This window comes from Polypterus senegalus, chromosome 15 (genome assembly GCF_016835505.1).
Source record: "Polypterus senegalus isolate Bchr_013 chromosome 15, ASM1683550v1, whole genome shotgun sequence".
NCBI lineage: Eukaryota > Metazoa > Chordata > Cladistia > Polypteriformes > Polypteridae > Polypterus > Polypterus senegalus.
Window position 1 is genome coordinate 73,025,460 of NC_053168.1, and position 17,646 is coordinate 73,043,105.

At 38.8% G+C, this 17,646-nt stretch overlaps 1 protein-coding gene across 3 annotated transcripts in view; it reads left to right on the forward strand.

Moving 5' to 3' along the window:
- LOC120515667 (trichohyalin-like) overlaps nt 1-17,646 on the forward strand; it is a 974,785-nt gene that overhangs the window by 187,519 nt on the left and 769,620 nt on the right. For all 3 annotated transcript variants that reach the window (XM_039736884.1, XM_039736886.1, XM_039736885.1), the window contains exon 4: nt 6,783-6,880. In XM_039736884.1, the coding sequence (XP_039592818.1) occupies nt 6,783-6,880 (98 nt within the window). The remainder of the gene's footprint in view (nt 1-6,782; nt 6,881-17,646) is intronic.

Sequence of the window (17,646 nt, forward strand, 5' to 3'; positions counted from 1 at the left end):
CTCCGCAGGATGTCTGGGCTTTCCCTTAAAGATAGGGTGAGAAGCTCAGTCATCCGGGAGGGGATCAGAGTAGAGCCGCTGCTCCTCCACATCGAGGGGAGTCAGATGAGGTGGCTCGGGCATCTGATCAGGATGCCTCCTGGACGCCTCCCTGGCGAGGTGTTCCGGGCACATCCAACCGGGAGGAGGCCCCAGGGAAGACCCAGGACACGCTGGAGGGATTTTGTCTCCCAGGTGGCCTGGGAACACCTCGGGATTCACCCTGAAGAGCTAGAAGTGGCCAGGGAGAGGGAAGTCTGGGCATCTCTGCTCAAGTTGCTGCCCCCGCGACCCGACCTTGGATAAGTGGAAGAGGATGGATGGATGGATGGAAGTTTTTTTTTTCTCCCCAAAAAATTTCACAAACTGTGGATAAGGAGACTTACACAGAACTATAACTTCCCGGCATCTTGACAGTCCCATTTTTAAAGCTTTTTCAATTGTCAGCACTGAATGACACCAGAATGACTTTATCATGGGCTCTCTAAATGGGGTGCTCATTACTCTTGATGTTATTGCTCTCATTCTTGGAGATTTGGCAGAGGCATCTATTATTCATTCTTTTATTTTTCAACAGCTCATTGAAGGGTTCATTTGATATTAATAAAAATGCACATAATGATTAAGTGCTTCCTACATTATTGCATCAGTAATGTTTGAAAAGTACTTGACCTACTAATAACTCTGCAGCTTTGGTACACTGCTTAATGAACATTTATTTAATGTTTATGATATTTCTTTGGGTTTAAAAAAGGTATGGATGGATAAATTGGATAATTAATCTTTTAAAGAGTTATGCTGAAAAATATATGTAATTTTTGTAATAAAACATTTTGCTAATAAAACATGTAGGCTTCTTTTAGAATCAAAGATACAGTGTGTTAGATTATATAAGAAAGAAATCACACATTGGAACTGTTCTACAGTTTGGACTACCAGAATAGAAAAGTAAACATACACTGATGAGCCACAACATTAAAGCCACTGACAGGTGAAGTGAAGAACATTGATTATCTTGTTACAATGGCATCTGTCAAGGGGTGGATTATATTAGGCAGCAAGTGAACAGTCAGTTCTTGAAAATAATGTATTGGAAGCAGGAATAATTGGCAAGCGTAATAATCTGAGTGCAAATTTGCAATGGCTAGACAACTGGGTCAAAGCATGTCTGAAATGGCCGGTCTAGTGAGGTGTTTCCAGTATGCAGTGGTTAATACAAAAGTGGTCCAAAGGACAACTGGTGAACCAGCAACAGGGTTATGGGCACCCAAGACTCATTGATGTGTGTGAGGAGCGAAGTTTAGTCTACCTCGTTTGATCCCACAGAACAGCTACTTTAGCACAAATTGCAAAAAAACCTAATGCTCACCATGTTTCATAGTGGCTTATCTCTATTGCACTCAATATGCAGGAGTACAGTAGCATTGGCTTTTTAAAAAAAATGCAAGATTTTGCTTTGATGAAAAAGTCATTGATTCACTTTAGAGTTATTATCACATGTACACAGTACAATAAAATTCCTATCCGCACACTTGTTCCCTGTATGGAAGCAATGAGAGTTGTGTCCAAATAAGCCTTAAGTCGAATTCATTTGCTGTGAGTGTTGGATATATCAAGGTGTCGTTTGTCACCACTCATGTTTGTAGTTTTCAGGAACATATTCTCAAGCTCTAGCCAAGCATATGAGGGTGTCAAGTTGGAGATGCTAAGGGTAGGATTGTTGCTTTATGCAGGTGAGGTTGTCCTCTTTGCTTCTTCTGACTGCAACCTTCATCATGCATTTGAGCAATTTGCTGCTGAGTATGAGGCAACTGGGATAAGGATCAGCACCTCCAAGTCTGAGGTCATAGTTCTCTTTCATAAAAGAGTGGATTGCTTTTTCCAGGTGAGAGGGAACAACTGCTCTTAGTGGAGGAGTTCAACTATCTTGGGATCTTGTTCGTGAGAAATGGAAAAACTGGAGTGTGAGATCAACAAGTGGATTGGAGCAGTGGCAGCTTTTCTGTGGGTGCTGTAATAGTCTGTGGTGGTGAAGCAAGCGTGTAGTCTGAAAACAAAACTCTATGTTTTATCGATCTATTTACATCCCTGTCTTCATGTATGGTCTTGCGCTGAGGGTAATGGCCAAAAGACTGGGAATGCAAGTGCAAGAAGCAGAAATTAGGTTTGTTTGCAGGCTGGATTGGCTGACTCTATCATGGCAAGGTGAGAAGCTTGGTGATTCGGGAGAGTCACAGAGTAGAGTTGCTGCTCCTCAATCGAAGGATCCAGTTGAACTTGTTTGGGGTAGTTGCAAAGATCCTAGAGCCTGGGAATTCCCCTGGAAGAGCTAGAATTTCTTGTTGGGAAGGGGAAATCTGAGCTGACTTCCTTGGCCTGCTGCAACCACAACTCTCAACAGGAAGAGAAGATGAGAAGATAAGATATGATGAGACACTTGGTCCATGTGAAACATCCTGTTACTGTCCTAGTCCAGTGGCACAAATATTTAGGTGTAATGGATGTAAAATGTAACATCACAAAATAAAAGATAGTGGAGAGCAAAACAGCTGACTTTCCTTTAAAATACAACTTCACAAAATTGATGCTAAAATATCGATGTCCTGGTGCATGTTTATCATTTTACTGGAGGAAAAGATGACAGCAGGATACACTATGGGAAAAATTGCATGCTACTTCACAAATGTAACACTCATTAAAAATGAGGCCTTGGAATTTTAAAAGTAGTTTGGGGATGGAAAGAAAGAAACATTGCTCCTTTAAGGTTTGGCAACATTGTACATCAGAAAAGTGTCCAGATTAAAAAAAATAAAATAAAAAACTGTCTTTTGGGAATTCAACATGGCTAAATACAACCCATGCTAAGACAAAAAGGGCATATGCTTAGACAAAAGTTGCAATCCAGTGATGCAATGAAATTGTAATTCATATTAGTTAAGAAGCAAATGCTGTTCCTGTGGTCTTAGATGCGATCCTGCTTTGTTTATGCTGAAAGAGGCATCCTTCCATTAGCCCTAGCACACTCCACCTGCCTGATAAGAATTATAATCTCTGCGTCTGCCCTGGTTTTTGGGTGCCCCCCACCAGTTGCAACCCCTTTTCCCCATGTAGCTGGTATTTTAAGTTGGACCAATGGCAGCATACTTGGAAAATTTTGTGAAAATCTGTAGACTTTATATATAGTACTAGGGTGTTGTACCATGTTAGCCATTTTGAATGTAGTAACAAGTCAAGTAAAATGACACCTTTTATTGGCTAACTAAAAAAGATTACAATATGCAAGCTTTCAAGGCAACTCAGGCCCCTTCTTCAGGCAAGATGTAATCATTGATTAATCATTGATCATTGATTACATCTTGCCTGAAGAAGGGGCCCGAGTTGCCTTGAAAGCTTGCATATTGTAATCTTTTTTAGTTAGCCAATAGACTTTATATAAAAATAGAGTAGTAAAACAGAATAGATGATGAAAAATAATAAAATCTAAAAATAGAGTAGTAAAACAGAATAGATGATAAAAAATAATAAAATCTAAAAATAGAGTAGTAAAACAGAATAGATGATGAAAAATAATAAAATCTGCAGATCCTCATTGTCAATGATGCTTATGATGGTGCCTTCCAACGCTTCCATACGTATTCTAAGACAGTTCGGGTTAATGGAGTTAAATAAACCTTTTAACGGGGATGATCTCTCTGGGGAACAGTTACTTTTGTAACTGAACTAGCAAGCGTTAGTCAATTTTTTTATCCAGTAAATGAAATAAGTAAAAAATAAAAGTGTTATTTGTTCATTCAGAGGTTCTTTATCTAGTATTATATTTAGGAAAATATAGGAAAGGGGGAAAAATGTCTTCTTCATACTGTATACCAAAGTTTGCTTAGAGTGTCCCCAAGTATGAAGAAAGCCCTGGTGCATAAAGTTTCTGTTACTGCTATAGAGGCAGCAAGGATGAAAGCAGATGATCAATTTATTGATGAAGGGTTGTTTTTGCTCTTGAACTTACCTTTCACCAGTGTGGGAACATACTGCATGGTATGATGAGGTAATTTCATACAATATACTGTAGCTTGTCTAATTTAAGCTAATAGGGTTACTTAAAAAAAGGAAACTGTAAACCATGTTCTCTCCATGACCCTGACTGGGATAAGAGGGCTCAGAAAATGAATGAATGAATACACCGTGTTCATTTGTTTAGCCGACTTCCTGGAGTTTAACCTATTGTCCATGATTGAAGAGCAGATAAGAAAGATGCTGAAGGATATAAAGTCAAACAAAACAATCCTGAAACTATATCATTCACTTCCACCTGAGCTTAAGAGAGATAAAAATGGGGTTAAAGGCAGAAAACAATCCTTACAGGAAGGGAAAAAGGTTACAAAAAGTCGACCTTAATTAAAAAGTGATTGAAGCTAAGAGAAAAGTGATCTGTGTTAGCTGAAGGCCATGCCTGTCTACAGGGACCTTGTGTGAGCTCGCAGACAGAAAAAAAGAAGAGTTTCTTCTATGGCTCTTTTATATTGATATGGAAATGCGGGTGTCATGTTTTACCTTGCAGCCTGTAGCACTTGTGACTGCAGACAGGCAGCGAATATTTGGTGTTCTGGCTCCAGTGTCCGATAACCATTCCTGGGAGTTGTGAGAAGATAAGGCAACTTGACAAAGCATTTCAGGTCAAATGTCATGAGAGCGTCACAGAAGTGCTGGGCCTTGTCTTTCTCAACTAGGAAACTCAGATGAGAATGTTGTTCATTTTAATGTGAGTGACATTGCACAGGATAAAAAAAAAGAAAAAGTCTTAAGAGGAGAAGTACTGGCTACAGAACCAACCGGAAATAAAACAAAGAGTCACCAGACACCGTTCACCCTGTAAAATTTATTATGAGCATTTACCCATTGAAACCTCATAGATCTTTAATAAGACTCTGCGTAGCATTGAGAAGGCTTAAACTTAATCCAGGAAGACATTTTCATAAGACTACATCCATGTGTTCCATTAATAAAATATTCAAAAGATAGCAAAGAAAAATAGTGTAGTTCTTACCTTCTATCCTAAAGTATATATGAAATCTCATTAATGTATAGAAGATATTGGCGTTAATAAAATAAAACAACAGGCTTGCACATTGCTTCCTATTTATTTAAGTATTTAATGCACAAAATGATTATTCCACTGCCTGCAATGGACTGGCACCCTGTCCAGGGATTGTTCCTGTATTTTGCCCTTCACTTGCTGGGATAAGCGCCATCTTCCCTGCAATCCTGCTCAAGATGAAGCAGATTTAAAAACTAGACAGATGGATGAATTATTTCAAGACTATTCAGCGACTGGAGAATGTACTAAATTGGGTGGAATGCTACTTGAATCTCCCAAACATTGTAAATCAAATTTTGAATTAGGACTCAAATAAAAATATTTCTATTGTTCAGACACTTGAATGGCACAGGGGTGTGCTGTCCAGATTCTCATATTGTCCTCCGATTTTCCAACTGTAACTCTAAACAGATCTGATTCTAGGGATTGTGCTTGTGTGTAGTGAGTGTGCCCTGTACTGGATTGATATCTCATCTACACTCAGTGGCTTCTTTGAGATGAACACTGATGGGACAGACTGCAGTTCCCAGGTCCCTAAAGCAGGACTATATATTCATGGATTTATAGTTGGATAAGCAAAACCTAGCACTATCATCTCTGTTCTTGTGTGACTAAAGCTGATGTCACGTTACACAACTTTTTGTTATGGACCATATCAGCTTTCCCGATAGCAGTTGCTGATCTTGATGCTGCACCATGTCAAATTACACAACTGAAAATCGGAGCCCTTCTCACATTTACAGACTCATTGTCAATCTACCACGTCATCTGAGGTTGCCCTTTTTCTAACAGCCAATAGTGTGTTGCTTAATGATAGATAGATAAATAGATAGATAGATAGATAGATAGATAGATAGATAGATAGATAGATAGATAGATAGATAGATAGATAGATAGATAGATACTTTATTAATCCCAAGGGGAAATTCACAAATGTAGTGGAACTTTACAATGTGTTTATAGTTGCAGTGAGTTCAGCACCAATCTCTGCCCATTAGTTCTTTTTTTCCATTTTGTTATGGTGTGTAAAATATGAGACATCAGACAGATGAGCTTCTCTTCAATTCGTGAGATTCAAAACACTTTTTTTATTTCTTGTCACTACAGTCTATGCACTGTACTACAAGATGACCGATCATTGGTTCACTTGGTTGTCAACTGCGTACACAGCCCACCCCTCTAACTAACAAGAAAATCAAACAAGTCTGAATTTATCCTAGCCAGCTGCAGACTAGTCAGTCTCAGTCATTAGATATGTCACATTAGGAAATCATCTTCACGGGAGTGCACCGTTGACTATCTCGGATTGGGACTACCTGTTTTATTGCCAGCACTTGCTAGAAATTTAAGGGGTTATTGAAATTATTGCCTACTGCAGCGAATTACTAAATGCCATTCAAAGAAATAATGAGTTATTCTGAGAGCATTGTCAGCTCTTTATGAAGTTCATGGTCCAATTGATAAGGTCTCTTGCGGATGCCAAGATTCCGTGGGTCCAGAGGAGAAGGAGTGGATTCACTCTAAATCTAGCCAAATAATTTGCCCAATAAGTTTAATATGTAAAGTCCTTGTTTCTCATCAAGAGCCTTTCAAACTGCAGTCTTTCATCAAAAGTGTGAAGCCCTAACTTTTCTTATTTATTTCCAAACAGGGTCTTTCAAAACAATTCAGTTTCAACCAGAGAGTGGAGAGAAAACATATGGCAATGAAGACAAAGGACTTTTACATATAAACAGAGCACGCAAACTGGTGAGTTCAAGACAAGTCTAATTCATTTCAGTATCTCTTACTTATTGTGTGTGCAAATAAAACATTTACACCTTGCTTTTTATTATAAAATTTTGAGTTTTTTCATGACGGTGTTCACGGCTTTACATTGTCTGGTTATGTATTGAGGCAGAGGAAAAAACATAATGTACATTAGTATATATAAACTCCAAAAAAAAAGCTAGGGATAAACATTGAAAAATGGTGATATGTCTTTGAAATGGGCCTGTCTTTACAAAATATCCATACTTCCATTTTCTGTCCATCCAAATTCTGAACCATTCTCTTTCCAATGATTGAACTCAGCATTAAGCCCAGCATAGGAATAAGCCCCAGAAAGAATGTGCATGCATTGAAGGCCACAATCCCTCACAAACATAGACTTAGCAAATTTAGAGACATCTTGAAAAGCGCAAAGTACCATAAAAAAGTCTAACACCCCAGATATATTATCATTGTTGGATGCAGAACAAGCATTTGATATGGTTGAATGGAACTACCTTTTCACTACATTGGAGAAATTTGGGTTTGGCCTGAACATTTGTGCATGGATCAAACTACTGTACACCAGTCCAGAAGCTTCAGATTGTATTAACAACATTAATTCAGACTACTTTAAACTAGAATATGGTACTAGACAATGATGCCCCTTGTCACCACTGCTTTTTGCAATCGTCATTGAGCCACTAGCAGTTCACTTTAGAAATGCGTATCACATAAAGGGGATTATCAGAAAAGGGCTTGAACAGAAAATGTCAATATAAGCAGATAATATGGTACTATATATTGGTACTATTGGCATGTTTACTTATCTTGCTCAACTGGAAGAATCCTAATTCACCTCTCTTTAGTCAGTGGATAACTAATGTTATATATTATCTGAAATAGGAAAAAATCTAATTCTCTCTTAGAGGATCTGTACAAAACTTCTTCAAAACATGGCAGGATCTAACCAATAACATTTTAGAATAAGCTTTTAAATTGAGGAAGCGGATTTTCTTCCCATCTTTTATTATTTATTTATTTATCCTACTATTACAGTTTTATTCTGTTGGCCTAGCTCTCTTTTTCAGGTTGGGGGTTGATTTGTTTCAAACCTAGTTTTGTAAAACTTTACTTGCTTGTATGGAATGTTATTTGATTTAAAGAAATTAATTAAAAAAAAAAAATTCACCCACACAAGAGCACAGAGGTACAGTAGCTTTCAAATATCTCAAGACAAGAAGCTGTGTGGCCAAGAACATCCTCCATCCTTTAAAATATATTATGTGTTCCTTTAAATGATTATGTATGTAATGCAAATTCTTCTTTAACTCCTAGATAAATACATTTTTCACATATCAGAGGCACATTAGCACAGTGGTTAGCTCAGCTGTCTCACAAGTCTGGGTCACTTCTTGTTCTGGTGTTTCCAGTTTTCCTGTCACATCCCACACAGTAATTGTCAGCGAGGGTGGGAGTGTGTACGGATGTGGCCTGTGATGGATGAGTGCAATGACCAGGGTAGGTTATTGCCTTGACTCCCTGTGACCTTAGACTGAATAAACAAGAGAGAAAACAGATGGATAGATGTCCTCGTGTGATCATTTTCTCTTTTGTAATATAATAGGTAAGATAAGTATCCATTGGGTAAGTTTGTCCTATCTGCTGATCACAATACTCCTGTTGTTATGCACAGACTATGCAGGAACATAAAAAGCTTTAAATATGTTTAATTTCAGTGTCCTTTCAATGTGTTGTAATTTTAAGATACAAAATTATTTTTGATCTCACTTTCAACCAAGATACACAGATACATATCCTAGCAAAAAGAATATTTAGAAATAAATTGTCCTGGAAAAAAAAACAAGACATCAACAAATCTTTGTACATACTGAAATATGCCAAACATTGTAATCACAGCTGAAGGATAGTATTTTTTAATTCTCCTTAACATGTGATGTTTTCTTTTTGCTGCTTCACTTTTGAATTTCTCAGAAAAAAAAGTTTCCTTTTGCAAAATTGCACAAGAGCATGTTGATTTATGAATATGATACTTTAAAAGCAGGATGTGATTCTTTAAGAGAGCATTCAGCCACACACACTCAAAGCAAATCTGTTGTATCAAACAATTCTGTTTTTACTCTGCTCTGTCACATTCTGTCTGGATGTACAAAATGTCCATTCCATGACCCTGCCACTGAACTACTTTTTTTTCCGTTACTGTAGAGAGTATGGTATGATGTCTTTAAGTTTTATATATACCCAGGAAAGTTCAATCACTACATAAAGGCATCTCTTCCTTTATCTGATTTTGCTTGATTAAAAAGGGGAAAACAAGACTCAGTAGGCCACCCCTTTGTCTCTTTACACGTGTCTGAATTTAGCTGACATTTCTTAACACTTTCGAAATTACTTCTGCACGCATTGGACTCGGTCAGAGAAATTAGACATCTGGTTTGAGAAGCTGCTCCAAAAGGGTGTGTTTACGGTCTGGATGGTCTATTCGTATGTTGTCGTACTTCATCCTTCAATCTACATTCTAGGGCTCCTCCTTACAGCTTTTATTGAAAATAAACTCCACCTATCTTTAAATTATTTGAATAAATGTCATAACAGGCATATCATGATGCAAAATACCCTTCTGTTATCTGAAATGTATGAACAGAATAGAAGTTTACTAAATGTTTCAGACAGACTAAACGCTGAATCTCATCAGAGAAATACAGAAATCACACTCCTACGTTTGCACAGGTTTATAAATGGGCTGTAATGAAGGCCTATGTGTTACGCCTTGTTTAGGTCACTAAATGGAGCTTATATTCTTTGCAATACAGTGTTGGCCTGAATGGGGAACACATAGGAAGGGACAAGCACAGTCACAGCACAACTCAAACACAGGGAACAAGTTCTTTATTTCTCTCAGTCTTTAATAGTGATGCGCAAAACACACAGAGTTCACATCACTGTGTGTTTGGCAAAATCACAGAAATGTTCAGTAACTTCAACCAACTCCACAAAATACATTGAAGTCAATGGGGAAGGAGAAACTGAACATGTTTTGAGTGGATTATAATGGTGCAGTGGTCTACTAAATGCCCCTGAGGCCAGCTATACTGGACCAATTATTGTGGCCTGTGGCAGACGGCTAGGGTCCATGCCTGGCTGGGATACCCCTTCGCTATATATTCAGGGAGAGCAGCCATGGACTGTGCGATAACTCCCACTGGACGCTAGATGGCCACCCCCCTGAGTTGGAGTGATGCCTTGGTTTCCCGCAGGGCTCTATGGGAATTGGAGTTGGGTGCAGCACTGTTGGGTACCACAGGCACCACCAGGGGGTGCTGCACCTGGGACTCCTGTGCCCATATGGGCAGTGTATTCGCCACACCCGGAAGTGCAGCCGGAACTCAGTAGTCAACCACCTTGAGCACTTCCGGGTGGACGATAAAAGGGGCCAGCAGCCACCACTCAATGGCCAGAGTTGGGAGGAGGACGAATCTTGGAAAAGAGTGGTGGTGGCAAAGAAGAGTGTTGGTGATTGTGTTTTTGGCTTACTTGGGACTGTGTTGTGCCTGTGGGGGTCATGGGGAAGATATGCCCCTCAGGTGAAGAAAAGTAAAACTTTCTTTGGTTTTGTACGTGCCTCCAGTGTGAGTCTGTGTCAGGTCAGGTGCCTTGTTATAGGCCAAAAACATGATCTGCACTGTGAGGCAGCAGTGCAATCACTGCCTCAAACAACAAAAGATGCAGATGGAACAAATGTCACAAACAAAACACAAAAAATGGCCACAAACTAACAATAAGTAAATAAAATATAGATCATTGTGCTGGTAGAGTTCTAATCTTTGGACACATAGTGCTCGTGCAAGGAGGCCATGTGGGACTGGGTCATTCCATTGGGTTCACCTACAAAAGCGCAATAGACATATTAGCAGGGACAAAACCGAGACAAACAAATGAGTGCCAACAAACCCGTTAACTGGTTTTCGACAAATGCGCGCCGACAAAATCGCGAGAGAGGCCAAGAGAGTGGGACGCATATGTGCGCATTATGTACACATTATGTGCTAGGTTATAACTGTTATACCTGCTGATGGCATGCCGCGAACAAATAACTCAGTCGAGGGTTGGCATAACGCGTCGTATACAAAGCGGAATTACCAGCAGTCAGGCAGCCAGCAAGTATAAATACGCTCAACTATCAAGACGTCTTGCTGCAATTCTTCCTACATATGCAGTGTGTGATCTTAAGGACTATCTGCGTGCCGTGCTGATGGCATGCCGCGTCTCATAATATTGGCTTCTAAAATAAACATTATTATATATGCTTTAAACTAGTAATTCATATTTAATGAAACTTTCGCGATTTTGCCGGCGCAATTTTGTCTGCGCGATTTTGTTGGTGCAATTTTGACGCCGCGTTTTAATCGGCGCAATTTTGTCCGTGCTCATATGTCTATCGTGCAAATGTCGGGTCACATTCCATTGTTGAGCTGTGGCTCTGAGCGCAGATGAAAAGTCTTTTTTGTGTCCTATGTATCGGTGTATCGGTGTATGCTTTGCACTTAATTTCTTCTATTAGGAACAAAGAAACGCCTTGTAAATAGTAATAAATCTTTCATTATTATACATCTATTAGTCAGGTACAGCTGTGTAAAAAGGCTTGGTAAAATTTTTAATTACGGTAATCCAAAAATGCATCTATTACTCATTTACTCTTTCTTACTGTATATAGCAAGTAGATTGGTTATTTATCTCTATGCAGTGTGGAGTATTGACATGATGGTAGAATTACTTGTGTGATGAAATAGAAGACTATAACACAACAAAAAAGATTTGGGGACCGTCCCTGTATAATGTCCAAAGGACAATAATCAAAAAAAGGCCAGAATTCATAATTAAAATACTATATAGCAAATTTCAAATTTACATATGCAAGAATGGCGTTTTTATACAAAAAAATATGGCGGACGGAAGTGAGTTGGCAGGAGATGACATCATGGCTGTCAGACGGAAGTGACGTCATCTTTGGAAACTGGAAGTAACATGGAGTTGGAAGTGATGTCATTGGGGTGGAACCAGAAGTGACGTTGTGACAGCGTGTGTGACACTTGTTAATATGAAGGATTCACCAGTCTTGCACTAAGTACATAACATTAAAAGGAATGTGTCTCAGTTAGGCCACATCAGACCATTACAAAGTGACATTTTGTAGGTAGACTACATTTCACAGATGAATAAACAATTTACAGATGGTTTATAAAGGACAGAAAGACCCAAACAAATGTTTTTTAAGGTCTTGTTACATAAGAGTAAATAACAGATGCATTTTTTCAGTACCTAAACTTAAGTGTTAGCCAGACATTTTTGGGTTATATGAACCACTAAATGACCAATGGATGTACTATCACAGGCCCTGTTGCAAAGTGCTACCAATAAAGTGAATTGAAAACACCTACACCCTGCAAAAAAAAAAACACCTTTCACTGCTGTATACCTATGATGGTTTCCCTTTGTACTAGATAATGCAGTTTAAAACAATGCCAAGAAAGATACATAAAACAGAAGCCCCAATGGTGCAGCCCACTGTCTTAATGTTTTTGCTAGGATTGTAGACTGCCAGGAGCTCAGGTAAGGGGGATAGAGAAGGGCAAGGGGGGATTAGCTTCCTTCTATACATGTCTAACCGGTTTAATTGGTGCACCTGGGAAAGGTAATGGCAAGGGGCAGGTAACGAAGAAGGAAACTGAAAGAGAGAGAGTGTGTGTGTGTGTGTGTGTAAGCAGCACTACTAGATGACAAGCAGGGCACTGTCTCTACTGTCCATGTAGCTAAGGCTGATGGTCAGCCATAACACTTAACTTGCTTAATTTAAAGTCATAAACACATTCATAATGTGATCTAGACATAAATGCACTTTTGTTTTGTTATAATAGGCCTACAGCCAACAAATAAATACTTTATAAATAACTGTTTCTAATTTGAATACTTGTGTGTGTGTATATACCGAGAAAGTTTGCTTAAAAATAATACACCTAAGAAATCCCTTTTCCTCAATTAATATCAAATTAAGGAAATCCTGATGTCCTGGCCTTAACAAGAACTTTCTGGCAGGGTGTGATGTAATCTATTTCTGTGCCTCAGCTGGTGGACGGCTTACCTTTAAGTAATTTCCAATATGTTAGGAGATCAAAAGCCATCCTCTCACCACTGAAGTAGTAATCGCCTCTCTGTGCTGGGGGTTCATTGGGAAGCTTGGTGGGGATATGCAAAGGCTGCTGGCATTTCCAAAGATAGAAGGGCTGACATTTCTATAGACTTTGAAGTTAATAATCCTTCACAAGTCTGAAAAGCTGAGGGATTTTTTTTCCTTTTGTGTAACCTTTAATGTTTTATATCATGGAATGTGTAAAAATAAATATCAGGTGGGATACAAGTGAAAAAGGCAACAATGGGGCAGAACCTACATATTATTCTGTTTACAGGTTCGAAATACTCTTGAAAACCTTCATCTGAAAAGAAGAGAGTGAATCTTTGCATGTGTGTGACAGCCAAGATGATAAATGACGTTTTTCTATTCTCATCATCCTGCTGGGCTGGACTTACCCCTAGCTGGCTTAGAATTAGTCAGCTTTGCAGGGAAAAAAGACTCTGTTAGCTCATAAGTGGTTCTAGTAAATCTTCTTGACTGTGGTAATAGTTCAAATTTTGGGAATTACATTTGATTATCAGCTTCACCGTCTTAACTGTTACTCTGCAAGCTGCCGGCAGCTTCCAGCTTTTCGTCTTTACTATTCAAAGCAACACAGGCATGTGTAGCCAATTTCATCTGAGGCCTCCTTAATATTTTGTGCAGATAGTTCAAAAAGAGCCATTTTTTTGACAATATAAAAATATTTTTTGATTTATTAAGTAATCATCTAAAGGCTTGCGGTGGGCTGGCGCCCTGCCTGGGGTTTGTTTCCTGCCTTGTGCCCTGTGTTGGCTGGGATTAGCTCCAGCAGACCCCCGTGACCCTGTAGTTAGGATATAGCGGGTTGGATAATGGATGGATGGATGGACATCTTAAGGCTACTGTTGTGCATAAACTGTTTTATTGCTGTAATTACGTTACCTCTATGCATTGAGTACTAAAACACTGCTTTTGACGAAGAGCTTGAATTATATTTGCATTTGTCTTATTTAAAGATACCACAAATTGAATTAGACAGGTTTGAGAATATATGCATGTATTATAAGTATTTTATGGAAAGTTTTAAAGAAACAAACAAACAAAGAGAGAAAACAAAAAACAAAGTTGCTTCCTAAGGAAGAATGGCCTCTGTAAAATTCAACATTATGTATATTAATAATTATTATTATTACTATTATTATTATGTTTCATACTGTATGAACCTATTCAGCAAATGTAAAAAAATGAAGAGGATGGTTTGGAGACTTCATGGTTAGCCCTGCTGCCTCCAGATAGCTCAGTACAAATCCTGAGCTGGGCACCACCTGACTGGAGGTACATGGTTTACCCGGTGGGTTTCCATTCATGTACTTTGGTGTTTCTAGCTCCATGACAAAAATGTTCAGATTAGGTTAAACTTTTCAAACTGAACCGGTGTGACCAGTGTGCCTTGACATAAACCTGCACTGCACCTGAGTTTGATCCCTGCTTTGTGTCTGCTGCTGCCAGAAGTGACCCTGACGTTACATTAATCAGATTAATTGAGAAAGATCCCAGATTTCTTATTCACCATGCAATTATCACGTTGTCATAGATGACTTCAGCTTAGCCATCCATCCACTTTCATACTTGTTTTATCCATTTATATACTAAAAGTCATTTAATTCATTTATATTCAGTTTATTGTCAATATGTTTAGCTAGAGTGCAGAGAAATACAGTACATTTGTTGGTAGTCCAACTAATTTAGAGACTTAGAATGTATAACTAGAGTAACATCTACAGCAACCTGGAAGACGAGTACCTTGGCTGTAGAATCCACATAGGTGGAGATCATGGGTTTGCCTCCTGGGCCCTCCCTGTGTGGAGAGTACTTTGAGTAGTGAGAATAGCACTGTAAAAATGTAAATAATAATAACAATAATAATAATAATAATAATAGTACAGTGATGCGGTCTCTGCATTGGTCTGTCGTGGTGAAAAAGGAGCTGAGCCGTAATGCAAAGCTCTCAATTTACCAGTCAATCTATGTTCCTACCCTCACCTATGGTCATGAGCTATGGGTAGTGACCGAAAGAACGAGATTGAGAATACAAGCGGCTAAAATGAGTTTCCTCCGCAGGGTGTCTGGGCTTTCCCTTAAAGATAGGGTGAGAAGCTCAGTCATCTGGGAGGTGCTCAGAGTAGAGCCGCTGCTCCTCCGCATTGAGAGGAGTCAGATGAGATGGCTCGGGCATCTGAACAGGATGCCTCCTGGACGCCTCCCTGGTAAGGTGTTCCGGGCACGTCCAACCGGGAGGAGGCCCCGGGGAAGACCCAGGACACGCTGGAGGGACTATGTCCTGGCCTGGGAATGCCTCGGGATTCCCCTGGAAGAGCTAGAAGAAGTGGCCGGGGAGAGGGAAGTCTGGTCATCTCTGCTCAAGCTGCTGCCCCCACGACCCGACCTCGGATAAGCGGAAGAGGATGGATGGATGGATGGATGGATAATAATAATAATAATAATAATAATAATGGAATGATCAATGACACTGGATCACTTGAAGGATCGCTGCCGGCACATTAATTATACAAGTGAGACTACTATGTCCTGACAGAAAGCTCCATTTAAAGCTTTAAGAAACAGGTACTCAATACATTAAAATTACCTGCCATTTTCAACTTGTATAATCCACCCACTTTTCTTGCCTGCTTATCCATGTCATGAACACAAAGTAAGAACCAGCTCTACGTGGAGGTTCATCCCTTTACTAAGAACTCCATGTGCATCAGTAGATTAAATTTTTTTTTTGCTAAATATCTAATTAATTAATTACAATAGCTAGACAATTAAATTTACAAATATCAAAGCACTTAAGGAAGAGAAAGTAGAAAGTGTCAGGATAATTTGACTATTAAAGCATATGATATATTGAGCTGTGTGAATGTTCACCACAGTAATGAGCTTTATAGCAATAAACATGTCTGGCAGTAATTACAGGGCAAGCACCAGCAATAATTAATCAGAGTAAGTGTTTGTTTGGGCTTTGAATTAAAAAATGTAGACATTGTGAAATATGTGTTCAAGCTTACTCTGTTGTCCACAGTGAAACTTAATGCACTTAATTTGTAATGCCATCATGGGGCCCTGGAAAGTAATCTATTGTATGTATAGAAAAAATAATTTTGCTTCAGTTGATAATTTTATTACAACCTGAAAAGTTAACATTCACGGAATACCTGATAGAGGATATTTGACAGAGATCTGAAATGAATGTAAGAATGTACGGTATGTGAAGAAAACAAATGACACCTCATGTAACATTATGTTAGTTTTCAGCTCCTAATTCTGATAATGAACAGTATCTCCATGAAGAAAGGTAATGATATTCAGAGTGTCAGAAATGGCTCAAAGTATTAAAGGTTACAATCTAAATCAGTTTAAGGAGATGACTAAATGCATCAATGTATTATTTTTCTCACCTCAACCACTGACTTTCTTTTTTTCCCCAAGAGGGTTTGCTGTGTTTATTTTGGGGAAAACAAATTAGTTCCTTTTGTTGTCTCACTGTGTACTCTTTTCAATCACATTGACTCCAGGGTGACTCCGTGAACTCTTACCCTTTTCCATGTGTTCATTATGTGTTTTGTGTCTTAATGATCTGAGCATCACATACTGTACAATTCACTGACATTCTGTCTGATAAAAAGAATGGCAGTGCTTTTAATTGAACACTTGTCTTGGGCAGACCTGTCAGAGTGTATAAACTTGAATTACTCATTCTCTTCTCTGTTTCGTCTGAGAGTCGTATTATATATTGATGAGGATCATGATCTCATTCTTTAAAAAAAAAATAAATTCAGCATTCAATTTTCTACAGTCAGCCTTGTTAACTACAGTATGTAATTTTATGATATACAGAACTTTGTTTAACAGTTCAGAAACACAATCCAAACTTTTTTTTCACTTTTTTTTCTTTTCTACATTCAAACATATTTGCTTTGCTCGCCGCCCCCCACCGGCCTGCACTACATGCCAGCCACTTGGCGTCTCTGCCGCTCGCATATGTGAATTTCACTTTCACCAAACAACAAATATTTACATTCTCGAAGAAACGCCTCTTCATTGGGAAGAAACACTAATTTTCCCTGATGGCAACACAAATTAGACAATCTACAAGTCTCTGACTTAAAGTTTAAATCTGGACAATATATTCAATCTCTTTTCGCAGGTCCCTTATTTCACCAAGTAATAATTTCTGTTTGTTTGCGCTAATGTGATCTTTACTAGCATTTTTTTCAGAGTTTCGAATTTTAGTACTTTCAGTATCTCTAACCTGCTCTACATGTGTATCACACCAACGTTTTTGAACCTCTTTACGGCGTTCTACTTTGTCATCTACTGTTTGTCTTTTATTTGCGGCCCCAGGCGTGGTTAAATCTCTTGGTACAAAGTCTTGTCTCGCGGGAAGTGAAAGTATGTCTCAGAAAAAGTCCCAGGCTAAAAAGTCTTGTCTCGTCCCAGGATTTTTTTTATATAATAGAGAAACATACACAGCACAGGTGTACTCTTTATGCTTTTCCCAGCTTTTCCACCATTTAATAATTAATTTCAG